Source organism: Dendrobates tinctorius, unplaced genomic scaffold, assembly GCF_039654945.1.
Source record: "Dendrobates tinctorius isolate UK_male_01 unplaced genomic scaffold, ASM3965494v1 ptg000116l, whole genome shotgun sequence".
Taxonomy (NCBI): Eukaryota; Metazoa; Chordata; class Amphibia; order Anura; family Dendrobatidae; genus Dendrobates; species Dendrobates tinctorius.
Genome location: NW_027361784.1, coordinates 32,758,843 through 32,778,033, shown reverse-complemented (window position 1 = coordinate 32,778,033; position 19,191 = coordinate 32,758,843). Strand labels below are relative to the sequence as shown.

The 19,191-nt window shown below is 43.7% G+C and overlaps 1 protein-coding gene across 3 annotated transcripts in view; it reads left to right on the top strand.

Moving 5' to 3' along the window:
- Positions 1-19,191, top strand: part of ASAP1 (ArfGAP with SH3 domain, ankyrin repeat and PH domain 1) — a 224,541-nt gene that overhangs the window by 183,187 nt on the left and 22,163 nt on the right. For all 3 annotated transcript variants that reach the window (XM_073590339.1, XM_073590337.1, XM_073590338.1), the window contains exons 13-15: positions 13,275-13,362; positions 17,249-17,297; positions 18,124-18,287. In XM_073590339.1, coding sequence (XP_073446440.1) covers positions 13,275-13,362; positions 17,249-17,297; positions 18,124-18,287 — 301 coding nt within the window. The remainder of the gene's footprint in view (positions 1-13,274; positions 13,363-17,248; positions 17,298-18,123; positions 18,288-19,191) is intronic.

The window sequence follows — 19,191 nt, the reverse complement described above, 5'->3', positions numbered from 1 at the left end:
TTTCTCTCCGTAATGTAGGCTGGATGTGATCTCTGGGTGCCTCTCCCTATAATACAGCATGGATATGAGTTCCTAGTGCATCTCCCTATAATATAGGCTGTATTTGACATCTGAGTGCTTCTCCCTGTAATATATAGCGGGTACGGAAAGTATTGAGACCCCTTTAAATTTTTCACTCTTTACTTCAGTGTAGCCATTTGGTAAACTCAAAAAAGTTCATTTTTTTCTCATTACTGTACACTCTGCACCCCATCTTGACCGAAAAAAAACAGAAATGTAGAAATTTTTGCAAATTTATTAAAAAAGAAAAACTGAAAACTCACATGGTCATAAGTATTCAGACCCTTTGCTCAGACACTCATACAGTGGGGCAAAAAAGTATTTAGTCAGCAATAGTGCAAGTTCCACCACTTAAAAAGATGAGAGGCGTCTGTAATTTACATCATAGGTAGACCTCAACTATGGGAGACAAACTGAGAAAAAAAAATCCAGAAAATCACATTGTCTGGTTTTTTTATCATTTTATTTGCATATTATGGTGGAAAATAAGTATTTGGTCAGAAACAAGCAATCAAGATTTCTGGCTCTCACAGACCTGTAACTACTTCTTTAAGAGTCTCCTCTTTCCTCCACTCATTACCTGTAGTAATGGCACCTGTTTATACTTGCTATCAGTATAAAAAGACACCTGTGCACACCCTCAAACAGTCTGACTCCAAACTCCACTATGGTGAAGACCAAAGAGCTGTCAAAGGACACCAGAAACAAAATTGTAGCCCTGCACCAGGCTGGGAAGACTGAATCTGCAATAGCCAGCCAGCTTGGAGTGAAGAAATCAACTGTGGGAGCAATAATTAGAAAATGGAAGACATACAAGACCACTGATAATCTCCCTCGATCTGGTGCTCCACGCAAAATCCCACCCCGTTGGGTCAGAATGATCACAAGAACGGTGAGCAAAAATCCCAGAACCACGCGGGGGGACCTAGTGAATGAACTGCAGAGAGCTGGGACCAATGTAACAAGGCCTACCATAAGTAACACACTACGCCACCATGGACTCAGATCCTGCAGTGCCAGACGTGTCCCACTGCTTAAGCCTGTACATGTCCGGGCCCGTCTGAAGTTTGCTAGAGAGCATTTGGATGATCCAGAGGAGTTTTGGGAGAATGTCCTATGGTCTGATGAAACCAAACTGGAACTGTTTGGTAGAAACACAACTTGTCGTGTTTGGAGGAAAAAGAATACTGAGTTGCATCCATCAAACACCATACCTACTGTAAAGCATGGTGGTGGAAACATCATGCTTTGGGGCTGTTTCTCTGCAAAGGGGCCAGGACGACTGATCCGGGTACATGAAAGAATGAATGGGGCCATGTATCGTGAGATTTTGAGTGCAAACCTCCTTCCATCAGCAAGGGCATTGAATATGAAACGTGGCTGGGTCTTTCAACATGACAATGATCCAAAGCACACCGCCAGGGCAACGAAGGAGTGGCTTCGTAAGAAGCATTTCAAGGTCCTGGAGTGGCCCAGCCAGTCTCCAGATCTCAACCCTATAGAAAACCTTTGGAGGGAGTTGAAAGTCCGTGTTGCCAAGCGAAAAGCCAAAAACATCACTGCTCTAGAGGAGATCTGCATGGAGGAATGGGCCAACATACCAACAACAGTGTGTGGCAACCTTGTGAAGACTTACAGAAAACGTTTGACCTCTGTCATTGCCAACAAAGGATATATCACAAAGTATTGAGATGAAATTTTGTTTCTGACCAAATACTTATTTTCCACCATAATATGCAAATAAAATGAAAAAAAAACAGACAATGCGATTTTCTGGATTTTTTTTTCTCAGTTTGCCTCCCATAGTTGAGGTCTACCTATGATGTAAATTACAGACGCCTCTCATCTTTTTAAGTGGTGGAACTTGCACTATTGCTGACTGACTAAATACTTTTTTGCCCCACTGTATGTAAGTCCCATACTGTCCATTTCCTTGTGATCCTCCTTGCGATGGTTCTACTCCTTCATTGAAGTCCAGCTGTGTTTAATTAAACTGATAGGACTTGATTTGTAAAGGCGCACACCTGTCTATATAAGACCTCACAGCTCACAGTGCATGTCAGACCAAATGAGAATCATGAGGTCAAAGGAACTGGCCAAGGAGCTCAGAGACAGAATTGTGGCAAGGCACAGCTCATCTTATGACCATGTGATATTTCAGTTTTTCTTTTTTAATAAATTTGCAAAAATTTCTATATTTCTGTTTCTTTTTTTTTTTGGTCAGTCAAAATGGGGTGCAGAGTGCACATTAATGAGCAGCAGCAAAATGGCAGAACATTTTAATGAAGGTCATCTAGAAAGTTGAACTTTGCTATTAGTAAGTAAACAAGTGGGAAAAAAAAAAATTCCTTGCGAATGTGGCAAAACCTTAACCATTCACATTCAAGGTTAATGACATGCCCCAATATTGCCGAAGGAGAAAAGGGACCGCTTGGCTAGTTTTTGTTCCCTTTCCCCATCCAGTCCCTTGTAGGGAATTATAGTCCCCTGGATGTTTGCTAATATTGTTTGTTAGGAGTACTCCAACATGAGGTGTGGACTCCCTTTTCCTTGAGTCCATCACCTATCCTACCTATATAGTAAGTATACCCCTAAGTTATACTTACTATATATGTATTCAAAATACAGCCAAGAATCTACAGATTTGATTGGGCGTTTTCTGCTTTCCGCCTGTTTTTGTGGATTTCCTCCCACTCTTGGTTAATTAGTGCCGTACTGGTTAATTGTCATCCTGTGACTTGTTCTCGGGAAGAGGAGGGGGCCGTAATGGGACCCTCGCAATGGTTCACGTTGGTCACAGATGGCCTTTACCGCCTTCTCGTTTACTCCTTGACTTTTTACACCATATTTTTTTTTGTTTTTCTCTCTTCACACGTGGTGCCGTCCGACGCTTACCTTTAATTATGCATTAACTACACGCCGGGATAATGGGCCGTATTACACAATTAAGGGAACGGCCGGAGAGCTCTGATTTTTGTTTTTCCACTGATTTAAATGAGTACCTGGCACCTGACAAGTTACCGCCGAGGCAATATCGCCTGGCTCAGAACACTGCCCTAGCCCGTATAACAAATCTTATCAGATGACTCTTAAAGAGGGGATTTTGCTTTTATAGAAATTAGATTTCAAGGGCTCTTTTCTTACAGCTTTCCCTGCATTCAGGGAATCAAGCAGATCCTGCAAATACGCGCACGGTGTGCACCTTACATTCTAGACTGGCACAAAGTTCACTGCTTCTGTTTTCATAGAAGCAATTTGCTTTATGTCTTGATTGTTATGAAGAGTGATCAGATAAATTTCTTAAAAAAAAAAAATTGGATTCGTTCCTTGCCATGAATGTTAATTCAGTCGCGAAAAAAGAAAAAACATTTTCACTGAATTTCAGTCCTGTCACAAAATGACAGCGGAAATCATTTCAGTGATCTTGTAGTTGTCTCAGGAGAAAGTGTTAATAAGGACAAGGCAGCTGATATCACTCTGTCATGTGGTCGCACTTATAATTCAGACTGGTTGATGGAAATTATTGTATTTTCTGTTCACCATGGTTTTGCATCAAATAGGGCTTTACAGTCAAGGACATTGCTGCTTGTAAGATTGGCCCTAAATCAACAGTTTATCAGATCACGATTGTAACCCCTTCAAGGCCACCGATACGCCTTTTAAGGGCGGCAGTTAGGGGGACTTATTCCTCAACGCTGCTTTTTAACGGTGCTGAGAAATTAGGTTATAGCTGCCCCGTTATTCGTGGAATATCGGCAACCGCAAAAAGAAAAGTCTGATTTCCTACTTTTCTCTCTCCTCTGATAAGATACAGTGGGGAAAAAAAGTATTTAGTCAGTCAGCAATAGTGCAAGTTCCACCACTTAAAAAGATGAGAGGCGTCTGTAATTTACATCATAGGTAGACCTCAACTATGGGAGACAAACTGAGAAAAAAAAATCCAGAAAATCACATTGTCTGTTTTTTTTTCATTTTATTTGCATATTATGGTGGAAAATAAGTATTTGGTCAGAAACAAGCAATCAAGATTTCTGGCTCTCACAGACCTGTAACTTCTTCTTTAAGAGTCTCCTCTTTCCTCCACTCATTACCTGTAGTAATGGCACCTGTTTAAACTTGTTATCAGTATAAAAAGACACCTGTGCACACCCTCAAACAGTCTGACTCCAAACTCCACTATGGTGAAGACCAAAGAGCTGTCAAAGGACACCAGAAACAAAATTGTAGCCCTGCACCAGGCTGGGAAGACTGAATCTGCAATAGCCAACCAGCTTGGAGTGAAGAAATCAACTGTGGGAGCAATAATTAGAAAATGGAAGACATACAAGACCACTGATAATCTCCCTCGATCTGGTGCTCCACGCAAAATCCCTCCCCGTGGGGTCAGAATGATCACAAGAATGGTGAGCAAAAATCCCAGAACCACGCGGGGGGACCTAGTGAATGAACTGCAGAGAGCTGGGACCAATGTAACAAGGCCTACCATAAGTAACACACTACGCCACCATGGACTCAGATCCTGCAGTGCCAGACGTGTCCCACTGCTTAAGCCTGTACATGTCCGGGCCCGTCTGAAGTTTGCTAGAGAGCATTTGGATGATCCAGAGGAGTTTTGGGAGAATGTCCTTTGGTCTGATGAAACCAAACTGGAACTGTTTGGTAGAAACACAACTTGTCGTGTTTGGAGGAAAAAGAATACTGAGTTGCATCCATCAAACACCATACCTACTGTAAAGCATGGTGGTGGAAACATCATGCTTTGGGGCTGTTTCTCTGCAAAGGGGCCAGGACGACTGATCCGGGTACATGAAAGAATGAATGGGGCCATGTATCGTGAGATTTTGAGTGCAAACCTCCTTCCATCAGCAAGGGCATTGAAGATGAAACGTGGCTGGGTCTTTCAACATGACAATGATCCAAAGCACACCGCCAGGGCAACGAAGGAGTGGCTTCGTAAGAAGCATTTCAAGGTCCTGGAGTGGCCTAGCCAGTCTCCAGATCTCAACCCTATAGAAAACCTTTGGAGGGAGTTGAAAGTCCGTGTTGCCAAGCGAAAAGCCAAAAACATCACTGCTCTAGAGGAGATCTGCATGGAGGAATGGGCCAATATACCAACAACAGTGTGTGGCAACCTTGTGAAGACTTACAGAAAACGTTTGACCTCTGTCATTGCCAACAAAGGATATATCACAAAGTATTGAGATGAAATTTTGTTTCTGACCAAATACTTATTTTCCACCATAATATGCAAATAAAATGAAAAAAAAAAAACTGGATTTTTTTTTTTCTCAGTTTGTCTCCTATAGTTGAGGTCTACCTATGATGTAAATTACAGACGCCTCTCATCTTTTTAAGTGGTGGAACTTGCACTATTGCTGACTAACTAAATACTTTTTTGCCCCACTGTATAGCACATCAGAGGAGAGAGAAATGGGGTCACCCGAGTCCCCCCCCCCCCCCCCCCCCCCCGTACCTCCTGCATTCCCCAGTGATGTCCCCCTGCCCTCGACGTCTTCTTAGGGTTGAAGCTAGGGTCAGGGTTGTGGTTAGTTCTAGGGTTATGGTTAGAGCTAGGGTTGTGGCTAGGGTTAGAGCTAAGGATCGGGTTGGGTTAGGGTTGTGGTGTTTGGGTCAGGGTGGTGTTGGAGTTAGGGTTGGGATTAGGGTTATGGTTGGGGTTAGGGCTGTGTTGGGGTTGGAGTTAGAATTGGGGGGGGGGGGTTTCCACTGTTTAGGTATATCAGCGGGTCTCCAAACGCGACATGGCGCCCGCCATTGATTCCAGCCAGTTTTGCATTCAAAAAAGTCAGTGTTCCCTCCCTTCTGAACCCTGCCATACACCCAAACAGTGAGTTTCTCCCACATACTGGGTATCTTCGTACTCAGGAGAAATTGCACAACAAATTTTGTGGTCCATTTTCTCCTGAAACCCTTGTGAAAATAAAAAAGTTTGTTTTTTTTCCTTCCACTTTGCTTTAATTCTTGTGAAGCACCTGGAGGGTTAATAAACTTCTTGAATGTGGTTTTGAGCACCTTGAGGGGTGCAGTTTTTAGAATGGAGTCACTTTTGGGTATTTTCTGTTGTATTGAGCCCCCAAACTCACTTCAAATGTGATGTTGGTCCCTAAAAAAATGGTTTTGTAAATTTTATTGGAAAAATGAGAAATCGCTGGTCAACTTTTAACCCTTATAACCTCCTAACAAAAAAAAAAAGTTTCCAAAATTGTGCTGCTGTAAAGTAGACATGTGGGAAATGTTATTAACTATTTTGTGCGATATTACTCTGATTTAAGTGTACAAAAATTAAAAGTTTGAGAATTGTAAGTAGTGAAGAAATCAAACACTTGTAAAAAGTCCCACAATTCTCAAAGTATTACTTCAACTACAAGTCCCAGCATGTCAAGAAAGTTAGACTATTGTGGCTTACTAGTATTTGTAGTTCTACGATATCTGGAACATTGAGCTTTTACAGCTGCCGGCATAATGTAGGCAGGCCTAGCTTGGCACAGTGCGTGAAATGAGTAACACAGGGTTACCAAACACTGATTCACAATGACTTCACAATGATTGACAATGAGCGCTAACAGAGGGTAACTGGATGCTGATTGGTTGACAGTGAGCGCTAACAGAGGGTTACTGGACACTGGTTGACAATGAGCGCTAACAGAGGGTTACTGGACATTGGTTGGTTGACAATGAGCGCTAACCGAGGAAGTGAAGAGCAGAAGTTTTAGGGTTGCGGATCACACTAAATATAAAATATAAGGAACTGCGATCGCAACCCAGGGTCCACCGTGCAGAGATGGTGAACTGCTGCTCGGTAATGGCGGAGTACTAACTGAACACCGGCGAGTTAACCACTGACCCGGTGTGTACGGGGGCGAACTCTGTTACTTCACAGAGCCGCTGAAACGAATGCCGGAGCCTGTTAACTCACAGAGCCCGGCAAGGAGAGCGCTAGTGTAGAGACACAGGACTCTGCCCCAAGGACACAGGGTTAGAGTCCCTCTCGCCCCACTAGCGATCAGCACCGCGACTGCGATGCCAGGAGAACGGAACTAAAGTAAACCGCTACTGGAACATGCATCGCCGCACTGGCAGACGCCACTAACCAGCCTAAACTTAAAGCTGGAAAGCGCACTATGTGTGCATGGCGCCTCTGTGACGGACGCTGCAGTATATGCGGTAACGTGGTGCCTTATGCTGAATGGCACACTCTGGCGCTAGCATGTGTGAGGAGCTCTGCGGCGCTAGGCAGTGTCACAACTCAGCGCTCATGCACAACCAAGGGAGGGAGTCATAATGAGTCGGTCACCTGTCACAAGCATCCATCAACATACACACACTTAGTCATTAAGCGGCCATGCGAGCCTTTTATAGCAGCGTGCTTCCGGGACCTTCCTAATGGTCCAATCCAAGCTGATTGAGGACCTGAGCATGTGACCTCCGACCTCCAATGAGAGGTCATCCCACAGTCATGCTCAGTAGGCTGCAAAAAGGACTTAATCAGCGCTAGTGTATCCACTTCTCTTAAATTATTTTAGCAGCCAATGGATAGGAATAATTATAAAATATAACTTTTATTCAGTTAGTATAAAATCTTAAAGTGCAAGGTGCTCGGGTTATACAAGCAAACAAATAGAGAAAAAGAAGAGAAGCTGGTGGCTTCAATACTGCCCATCACTTCTAATGCATCCCAGATATATAGTTATTCATTGGGTGCCATAAATCAATCCTGTGCGGCCAAACCACTCCAAAGACATAGGATATACCAATCTCAAAATTATCTCTATGCTTTACCTTCAATATTGTAATTAGCCATCACAGTTTATATGGTTATCTCTTATGAGAGTGCATGCCCAACCGTCTTATAATATCAACAATACATTTCTAGACTTAGCACACCGATGCTACCCTCCTCATAAAGAGTACCATTTGATTTTTTGGGCAGAGAATATCCAAACTACTGCCACATAGTATCAACCAATTTTCACAGCTTCGATTACCGCATTTGCTGCAGGTTCTAATTATAATACAGTACACAAAATGTTATTAACATATTATTTAGTATAAGTGTTTCATCATTGAGATATACAATTCCGCATACAATACGTGCTCCCTAATTCAGGGTCTAAGTCCAACACGTATGCATATATCAGTATATCTTTTCTCAAATGCCTCCTATTTACAATGAGAGCACTATTCTGACACTAAAACAATTGACATAAAATGGAACAGTCTCACCAAAATATCAGGGGCACGTTCTGATTTGTTACCATCCCCATGATTGGTGAGCGCGATACCCTTGTCTCCCGACGCGTTTCGTCAAATCTCATCAGGGGAGTCGACTGGGGTCATCTCTGTGGTGTATCACGAGTGGCCGTTATATGTTTAAACCAACATCATGTGTAAGTATACTCATGCATACCTCCTTTTGTATGTTCGCGCCATGGCGTCCCGGGAAACCGACACTTCCGGTCCCTCACATCCTGTGGCTGGGCCGCATACGTCATCAGCGTGTTCGCTCTGTAGAGCGCGTCACACGCTGAAGGCGCACCTAGCAGCCACTGGGCATGCGCTTCATAGCGCCGCCCTCTCTGGAAGGACAATGACGTTCTATATGTTATAGTTACGCTTGTTACTAAGGACATCAGACGACCACCATGTCCTACCCTAAGGCTGAGTTCACACGTGGCGTTTTTTTCGCGTTTCCGCGGCGGTTTTAACCGCGCGATTTTGCCTCGAAAAATAAGCATTCCATGCATTCCTATGGGATTCCGCAATGCTGTGCTAATGCTGCGGTTTTTACTGCGGCGGAATCGCTTCGCGGTAAAAAACGCAGCATGCTCATTAATTTGCGGAATCGCGGGGATCCCGCACCCATAGGAATGCATTGTTCCGCTTACTTCCCGCATGTGGTTGTGCACACCATGCGGAAAGTAATCAGAACAATTGCGGATGGTACCCATGGTCCGGAGGAGAGGAGACTGTCCTCCGGGCTTTGGGTACCATATCCCTGTAAAAAATAGAATTTAAAATAAAAAATATTGTTATTCTTACCTTCCGGCGTCCCGCACAGCCTTCCCGCCTCTTTCCACGCTCCCGGTCCCAGTAATCCTTTGCGAAAATGCCCGCGATGACGTCCAGTCTCGCGGGATCGCGAAGTCTCGTGGTCATTCGCGCGACGTCATCGCGAATGACCGCGAGACATTGCTATCCCGCGAGAACGGACGTCATCGCGGGCATTTTCGCAAAGGATTACTGGGAACGGATGCGTGGGACGCCGGAAGGTGAGAATAACACTATTTTTTATTTTTTTTTGCATTCTATCTTTTACTACTGATGCTGCATAGGCGGCCTCAGTAGTAAAAAGTTGGTCACACTCGTCAAACACTATGTTTGACGAGTGTGACCAACCTGTCAATCAGTTCTCCAAGCGATGCTACAGATTGCTTGGAAAACGCTAGCATTTTGCAAGCTAAATACGCTAGCAAAATGCTAGTTTTTCCGCGGGAAAATCGCGGGAATTTAAAGTGCGATTTTCCCGCGGAATGGAATTCCGGAATTCTCGCGGTAATTTCCGCGAGAGTTCCGGTACGTGTGCACTTAGCCTAAACATGCGCCTATTCCTGTCATTCATATAGCAGGAATACATATTCCTGCTCATTGCAGGGATCCTGCTGGAGTCCTTCCAATGTTTATTACTGGAGATATTCCGTTTACCTAATGGGACTATCCCACACCTTAAATCATGTGCAGGTATTCATACATAGGGGATTTATTCCAATTTTCGGGAGTTTCAGCGAGTGGACCTACACCTACAGAAATCGACACACCCCAGGGTATCGCGCGCACCAATCATGGGGATGGTAACAAATCAGAACGTGCCCCTGATATTTTGGTGAGACTGTTCCGTTTTATGTCAATTGTTTTAGTGTCAGAATAGTGCTCTCATTGTAAATAGGAGGCATTTGAGAAAAGATATACTGATATATGCATACGTGTTGGACTTAGACCCTGAATTAGGGGAGCACGTATGGTATGCGGAATTGTATTTCTCAATGATGAAACACTTATACTAAATAATATGTTAATAACATTTTGTGTACTGTATTATAATTAGAACCTGCAGCAAATGCGGTAATCGAAGCTGTGAAAATTGGTTGATACTATGTGGCAGTAGTTTGGATATTCTCTGCCCAAAAAATCAAATGGTACTCTTTATGAGGAGGGTAGCATCGGTGTGCTAAGTCTAGAAATGTATTGTTGATATTATAAGACGGTTGGGCATGCACTCTCAATAAGAGATAACCATATAAACTGTCATGGCTAATTACAATATTGAAGGTAAAGCATAGAGATAATTTTGAGATTGGTATATCCTATGTCTTTGGAGTGGTTTGGCCGCACAGGATTGATTTATGGCACCCAATGAATAACTATATATCTGGGATGCATTAGAAGTGATGGGCAGTATTGAAGCCACCAGCTTCTCTTCTTTTTCTCTATTTTTGTTTGTATAACCCGAGCACCTTGCACTTTAAGATTTTATACTAATTGAATAAAAGTTATATTTTATAATTATTCCTATCCATTGGCTGCTAAAATAATGCAAAAAGGACTTAGCCTCCGGAGCTGCTCGCTGCTAACTAGTGCGGATTGCTAAAGCTGAACCAAAGGTGACAGCAGCAACCAACCAGACAGCACTAGCCAGAGCAAGACGCCGGGAACGACGCCTTTGCTGAGCAGCCTCGTCTGCGGTCGGGACTGAATTGGAGATCGCAGAAGGTAAGGCTCGGGATTCCTCCTGTGCAGAGGCAGGAACCCGACGCCTAACAAGAAGTCATACAGGATTACGTTCTGAGCTTGGCTGGCTGAAAGAGGCATGAGCCCCAAGAGAACTAATATGGCGGACAAGAAACTGGCCATAAGAAAAGTCTGGACACTTTAAGTGGTGAAGCTGCAGTTCATGACATGATGGCATAGGGGCAGTATTGGTGAATTAGAAGCCCACTGTATCCCAGCAATATCTATTATAATAGGCCTTGTTATGTGGACCATCCTAGGATTACACTATGGGACATCTGTAGTGGTAATCATTATGCAGTACATTTTGGGTGGCAACTATGAGAGACTTCAGAGGTGGCCACCATGCAGTCCATTAATGATGGGTACTATGAGGACCTTTGGCCTTGGCCACCATTCAGTCCATCAATGATGGGTACTATGAGGAACATTGGCCATGGCCACCATGCAGTCAATCAATGATGGGTACTATGAGGAACATTGGCCACGGCCACCTTACAGTCCATCAATAATGGGTACTATGAGGAACATAGGCCATTGCCACCATGCAGTCCATCAATAATGAGTACTATGAAGAACATCAGAGGTGACACACAATGCAGTCCATCAATGATGGGTACTATGAGGAACATTGACTATGGCTACCATGCAGTCCATCAATGATGAGTACTATGAGGAACATCAGTAGTGGTCACCATGCAGCCCGTTAATGATGGTTACTATGAGGAACATTGGCCATGGCCATCATGCAGTTCATCAATGATGGGTACTATGAGGAACATCAGTGGTGGCCAATGAACTGTGCATTGGTGGAGAGTATTGTGCAATACATCCTTGAGACAGTAGTAGCACCTGTAGGGGGTTGTGTGATGGGCGCTGTATTGTGCCATTCGAGGCTACTCTGTTGAGAGCATTTGGAGCAGTTGTGGTTGCTGAAACCCTCACTTTCCGATGTAGCAGAGAAGTGTCTCGTACATTACATACATTACTTGCACTGGTTCCACTAAGTCCCTGCTGACAGACATATGGCACGAGGCTTTATTGATGCGAATGATTCACCTACGCAACTCTCGTCGGCAGCGATGGTTCATGGAGCCCAGGCTCATACTAATACATTGTGCATTGGGTAACAACAGGACATATCTCCACGTCCCTCGTCTCCTATCTGTCATCTTTATCCTCCAGGTATGAAATCTGCTGTTCCATGACTCCTAATCCTTTACTCCATGGAGGGGATTATAGAGGACTTATAATATTATACTTGGTGAACACTACATTACTACCGGTGGTGCGTCAATATTTGCTCTGCCATTGTTCTGGGCAGATGAACCCTGAGCTATGGCGTCTATTCAAGAAAGACCTGTAACGACTGTCACCACACGGATCACTTTCCACAAGCAAACAGTGAGGTTAGCTTTAATAGGCAGCACATGGTGAGATGACCGATCCTGCACCAGACTTACAATCTTGCTCCATTTTTTTATGAAACTTTACCGGGTTAATCCACATATAATTTGGAGTTACTATGTAATTACTTTCCTCATCTTGTACTGATCTGGAGTTAGATCAGGTCTTCCTTCTACCTGCCGGTCTCTATATAGTCACATTTTCTCTCTATACTTGCTGAATGGGCTTTCCCTGGCGTGATGTCAGAGCTGTGCTCTGGCCTATCAGATGGCTTCTATGTGCTGTTGCTCCTCCCCTTGCGTGAAGCTTCATCTCCCCCTCCTCCCCATCTTCTGTTACGTATTTTGCTCTACATGGGAAACAATGTGTTAAAGAGAAACTGTTTTCTGCAATGCCAGCTACTAACTCTTGATTTTTTACCATGTCTTTTACATGTGGTTTAGGTGCGATTCCCCATGAGCCCAACCAAACAAAGTACTCGTTCTCTGAGCTCCCATAATGCGCTGACCCCTCAGAACGGGAAGCAAAAATGTGGGAATTAAGTATAGCAAGTTAATTCATATTGTAATTACTTTACATGATTTATCCTGTACTAATTGTGCAATGCAGCGAATATGGAGCTACAGAGCTGCGCTCACAATTCATTGAACCACACTTTTCTATTTTATTTCTATTTTTTTCCCATGATGGCACCAAAAAATACAAAAGTATTAATGGCATAAAAATAAAACTTCATGTATAACCGTACCAGAAAATCTGGGATCACTTTCATTATAAACTAAAAAAAAAAGTTAAAATATGCCTAGGTGTTAACAGGGAAAGTGTCCTGGTCCTGAACTGGTTACACTGGTTCTGTACTCCTTACAATTGTTCCCTTTATATCGGACATTTCTGATCTTATGAGACATTTTGGTAATGAGTATCATTACTAACCAGTCCCTGATCTCCCAGCACCGCGCTTTAATGTTTTCTCATTGTTTGATACCTATTCATTATTCCAGTCCAACAGGCCACCTGCAAAACTGAACCTGCTCACCTGCCAAGTGAAACCCAACGCTGATGAGAAGAAATGCTTCGACCTGATATCACGTATGTTCACTCTCTTCACTATTGTCTACATTTCATTAGTAAAAGGTGTATATAGAATAGACAGAAAAGGGGGAATAACTGTAACATATGTAATATTACTGATCCTGAGTTACATCTTGCATTATACTCCAGAGCTGCACTCACTATTCTGCTGGTGCAGTCACTGTGTACATACATTACTGATCCTGAGTTACATCCCTGTATTATACCCAAGAGCTGCACTCACTATTCTGCTGGTGCAGTCACTGTGTACATACATTACATTACTGATCCTGAGTTGCATCTTGCATTATACTCCAGAGCTGCACTCACTATTCTGCTGGTGCAGTCACTGTGTACATACATTACAATACTGATCCTGAGTTACATCCTGTATTATACTCCAGAGCTGAACTCACTATTCTGCTGGTGCAGTCACTGTGTACATACATTACATTACTGATCCTGAGTTACATCCTGTATTATACTCCAGAGCTGCACTCGCTATTCTGCTGGTGCAGTCACTGTGTACATACATTACATTACTGATCCTGAGTTACATCCCTGTATTATACCCCAGAGCTGCACTCACTATTCTGCTGGTGCAGTCACTGTGTACATACATTACATTACTGATCCTGAGTTACAACTTGTATTATACTCCAGAGCTGCACTCACTATTCTGCTGGTGCAATCACTGTGTACATACATTACATTACTGATCCTGAGTTACATCCTGTATTATACTCCAGAGCTGAACTCACTATTCTGCTGGTGCAGTCACTGTGTACATACATTACAATACTGATCCTGAGTTACATCCTGTATTATACTCCAGAGCTGCACTCACTATTCTGCTGGTGCAGGCACTGTGTACATACATTACATTACTGATCCTGAGTTACATCCTGTATTATACTCCAGAGCTGCACTCGCTATTCTGCTGGTGCAGTCACTGTGTACATACATTACATTACTGATCCTGAGTTACATCCCTGTATTATACCCCAGAGCTGCACTCACTATTCTGCTGGTGCAGTCACTGTGTACATACATTACATTACTGATCTTGAGTTGCATCCTGTATTATACTCCAGAGCTGCACTCACTATTCTGCAGGTGCAGTCACTGTGTACATACATTACATTACTGATCTTGAGTTGCATCCTGTATTATACTCCAGAGCTGCACTCACTATTCTGCTGGTGCAGTCACTGTGTACATACATTACTTTACTGATCCTGTACTGATCCTGAGTTACATCCTGTATTATACCCCAGAGCTGCACTCACTATTCTGCTGTTGCAGTCACTGTGTACATACATTACATTACTGATCCTGAGTTACATCCTGTATTATACTCCAGAGCTGCACTCACTATTCTGCTGGTGCAGTCACTGTGTACATACATTACATTACTGATCCTGAGTTGCATTCTGTATTATACTCCAGAGCTGCACTCACTATTCTGCTGGTGCAGTCACTGTGTACATACATTACATTACTGATCCTGTACTGATCCTGAGTTACATCCTGTATTTTACCCCAGAGCTGCACTCACTATTCTGCTGGTGCAGTCACTGTGTACATACAGTGGGACAAAAAAGTATTTAGTCAGTCAGCAATAGTGCAAGTTCCACCACTTAAAAAGATGAGAGGCGTCTGTAATTTACATCATAGGTAGACCTCAACTATGTGAGACAAACTGAGAAAAAAAAATCCAGAAAATCACATTGTCTGTTTTTTTTTCATTTTATTTGCATATTATGGTGGAAAATAAGTATTTGGTCAGAAACAAAATTTCATCTCAATACTTTGTGATATATCCTTTGTTGGCAATGACAGAGGTCAAACGTTTTCTGTAAGTCTTCACAAGGTTGCCACACATTGTTGTTGGTATGTTGGCCCATTCCTCCATGCAGATCTCCTCTAGAGCAGTGATGTTTTTGGCTTTTCGCTTGGCAACACGGACTTTCAACTCCCTCCAAAGGTTTTCTATAGGGTTGAGATCTGGAGACTGGCTAGGCCACTCCAGGACCTTGAAATGCTTCTTACGAAGCCACTCCTTTGTTGCCCTGGCGGTGTGCTTTGGATCATTGTCATGTTGAAAGACCCAGCCACGTTTCATCTTCAATGCCCTTGCTGATGGAAGGAGGTTTGCACTCAAAATCTCACGATACATGGCCCCATTCATTCTTTCATGTACCCGGATCAGTCGTCCTGGCCCCTTTGCAGAGAAACAGCCCCAAAGCATGATGTTTCCACCACCATGCTTTACAGTAGGTATGGTGTTTGATGGATGCAACTCAGTATTCTTTTTCCTCCAAACACGACAAGTTGTGTTTCTACCAAACAGTTCCAGTTTGGTTTCATCAGACCATAGGACATTCTCCCAAAACTCCTCTGGATCATCCAAATGCTCTCTAGCAAACTTCAGACGGGCCCGGACATGTACAGGCTTAAGCAGTGGGACACGTCTGGCACTGCAGGATCTGAGTCCATGGTGGCGTAGTGTGTTACTTATGGTAGGCCTTGTTACATTGGTCCCAGCTCTCTGCAGTTCATTCACTAGGTCCCCCCGCGTGGTTCTGGGATTTTTGCTCACCGTTCTTGTGATCATTCTGACCCCACGGGGTGGGATTTTGCGTGGAGCACCAGATCGAGGGAGATTATCAGTGGTCTTGTATGTCTTCCATTTTCTAATTATTGCTCCCACAGTTGATTTCTTCACTCCAAGCTGGTTGGCTATTGCAGATTCAGTCTTCCCAGCCTGGTGCAGGGCTACAATTTTGTTTCTGGTGTCCTTTGACAGCTCTTTGGTCTTCACCATAGTGGAGTTTGGAGTCAGACTGTTTTAGGGTATGCACAGGTGTCTTTTTATACTGATAACAAGTTTAAACAGGTGCCATTACTACAGGTAATGAGTGGAGGAAAGAGGAGACTCTTAAAGAAGAAGTTACAGGTCTGTGAGAGCCAGAAATCTTGATTGCTTGTTTCTGACCAAATACTTATTTTCCACCATAATATGCAAATAAAATGAAAAAAAAACAGACAATGTGATTTTCTGGATTTTTTTTTCTCAGTTTGTCTCCCATAGTTGAGGTCTACCTATGATGTAAATTACAGACGCCTCTCATCTTTTTAAGTGGTGGAACTTGCACTATTGCTGACTGACTAAATACTTTTTTGCCCCACTGTATATTACATTACTGATCCTGAGTTACATCCTGTATTATACCCCAGAGCTGCACTCACTATTCTGCTGTTGCAGTCACTGTGTACCTACATTACATTACTGATCCTGAGTTATCTCCTGTATTATACTCCAGAGCTGCACTCACTATTCTGCTGGTGCAGTCACTGTGTACATACATTACATTACTGATCCTGAGTTACATCCTGTATTATACCCCAGAGCTGCACTCACTATTCTGCTGGTGCAGTCACTGTGTGCATACATTACATTACTGATCCTGAGTTACATCCTGTATTATACTCCAGAGCTGCACTCACTATTCTGCTGGTGGAGTCACTGTGTACATACATTACATTACTGATCCTGTACTGATCCTGAGTTACATCCTGTATTATACTCCAGAGCTGAACTCACTATTCCGCTGGTGCAGTCACTGTGTACATACATTACATTACTGATCCTGAGTTACATCCTGTATTATACCCCAGAGCTGCACTCACTATCGTGCTGGTGCAGTCACTGTGTACATACATTACATTACTGATCCTGAGTTACATCCTGTATTATGCTCCAGAGCTGCACTCACTATTCTGCTTGACACGGTGTACACCATCACTACGTTCTGTGACGCCCCTCCTGTGTAATGGTAGTACAGTACAGGGTGATTATACATATGGTGATGATGATGATCCTCCTGCCTTTACCCCTCAGATAACAGAACCTACCACTTTCAGGCTGAAGATGAGCAGGATTACATTGCGTAAGTTTGATTCCTACCTCCATCACTGCACTGAGGACACTTATAGGGGTTGATGAAGACTTCTTGCACTTAAACGGACCCCCTGGGTTATGTCTAGAGCCGGGATTCTCTTCGGAGCTCTCATAGCCTCAGCATCATCGCCTGCCCCTCAGTCTTTACACCAGGAGGACCCCTTTATTTGCTGGTCTTTCTGATGCCCTTTTGCAGCAAAATAATAATTTAGAACTTGGAGAAACTTTCATTGTAAAAGGACTAAAGGGGTTCTCCAGGACTTTGTAATTAAGCTCTAGGAAAGGTCGTAAATATCAGATCTGTGGGGGTCCGACATCCCGCTGATTGCAGCTCCTGCGACTGTGTATGTAGTCGGGGCTGCACAGTCGTCCTTTCATACGGTGACTGGGAGCTGACCTGCAGTACCCAAGAACGGCCACTACACATTGTATGGTGCTGTGCTGCAGTGACTACATACAATGGAGTGGGGGGCTGCGATCAGCGTGAGGTCGGACCCCCACAGATCTGACATGACTTCTCCTATGGATCAGTTTCAAAGTCTTGGACAACCCCTCCTTTGTTCTCATTAGAAAATAAAAAGCCCTTATACCCTCGTCCCCACTGTGAGGTCGCTCAAACATCTGCTCCAGGGCTGCCGGACAGTCACATCACATTGTGGTGCCATGTAAGCGCTTCAGCCGATCAACTGGTTGCTGATTGTCTGCAGCGCTCAATTTTTTTATTTATTTTTTTAACAAAGCCCCTTGAAATTAAAGCGGGAACATCCTTTTATCTTCCCCTCATTCCCACGTTTTTCTTTTCTTCTTTTTATCAGATGGATATCAGTTCTAACAAACAGCAAAGAGGAGGCGTTGAACATGGCCTTCCATGACGGTCAGAGCACGGGAGAGAGCAGCCTGGAGGACCTGAGCAAGGCCATCATCGAGGACGTGCAGAAGACGGCAGGAAACGAGGCGTGCTGCGACTGCGGATCAGCCGGTGCGTGCACGCTCACCTGTAATACTCCTATAATACGCGCTCCGCACAGACTGCTGTCATTTACCTTTGTGACGAGAAGATCGAAATATGGCGCTCTCACTTCTAGGTGGCTGGGGGACTGCGTACACTTCCCCTGAGAGTCCTTATATCAAGGGTGGTCACTAGTGATGAGCGAACTTGCTGGGATAAGGTGTTATCTGAGCATGCTCGGGTTCTAACCGAGTGACTCCAGCGTGCTCGAATAAAATGTTAGAGTCTCTGCGGCTGCATGTCTCATGGCTGTTCGACAGCCACAACACGTGTAGAGATTGCAGTGTTTTGTTTGTGTGTTTTTTCAGCATTTTTTGCTCCTTTTTGGAATTTTTTTACCCGCAGTTTTCATCCTATTATATAGTAAGATGAATGGTGTCAATCAAAACTACAACTCCTCTTACAAAAGGATAAAAATAATGAAAAAAAAAAAAATTATATAGAGAGAGAGAGAGAGAAAATAACAGACAGCAGCACAAGCTTGAGCTGATATTGGGTGCAATAGTCCTGAATAATGCAGATGTCCAATGCAAAAATGTATATAGAAAATCCAGGCAGCACTCCAGATAAAGGGAGAATTGTGGACTTTAATCCGGCGCCTCGTGGTGCAACGTTTCGGCCTCACAGCATGGTCTTTGTCCAGCGCAGTGTTACCATCCCCTCTGTGATTGCTGGCTGTGTGCTGGTCCTCCGCCTCTGTCCTCTAGGGGGCGTGTGGCGTAGTGCTTGTGGCTTATGCCCAGCCGTTGGTTGGAATGTTTTGGGTGTCCAGTTCATCACTTAATACGATCACTACAAGTGCTCCGTTCCATGTAAGTATTGAGATTCATCTCTTTTGTGGACAAATGCTGTTTTTTCTTATGAAACACTGTGT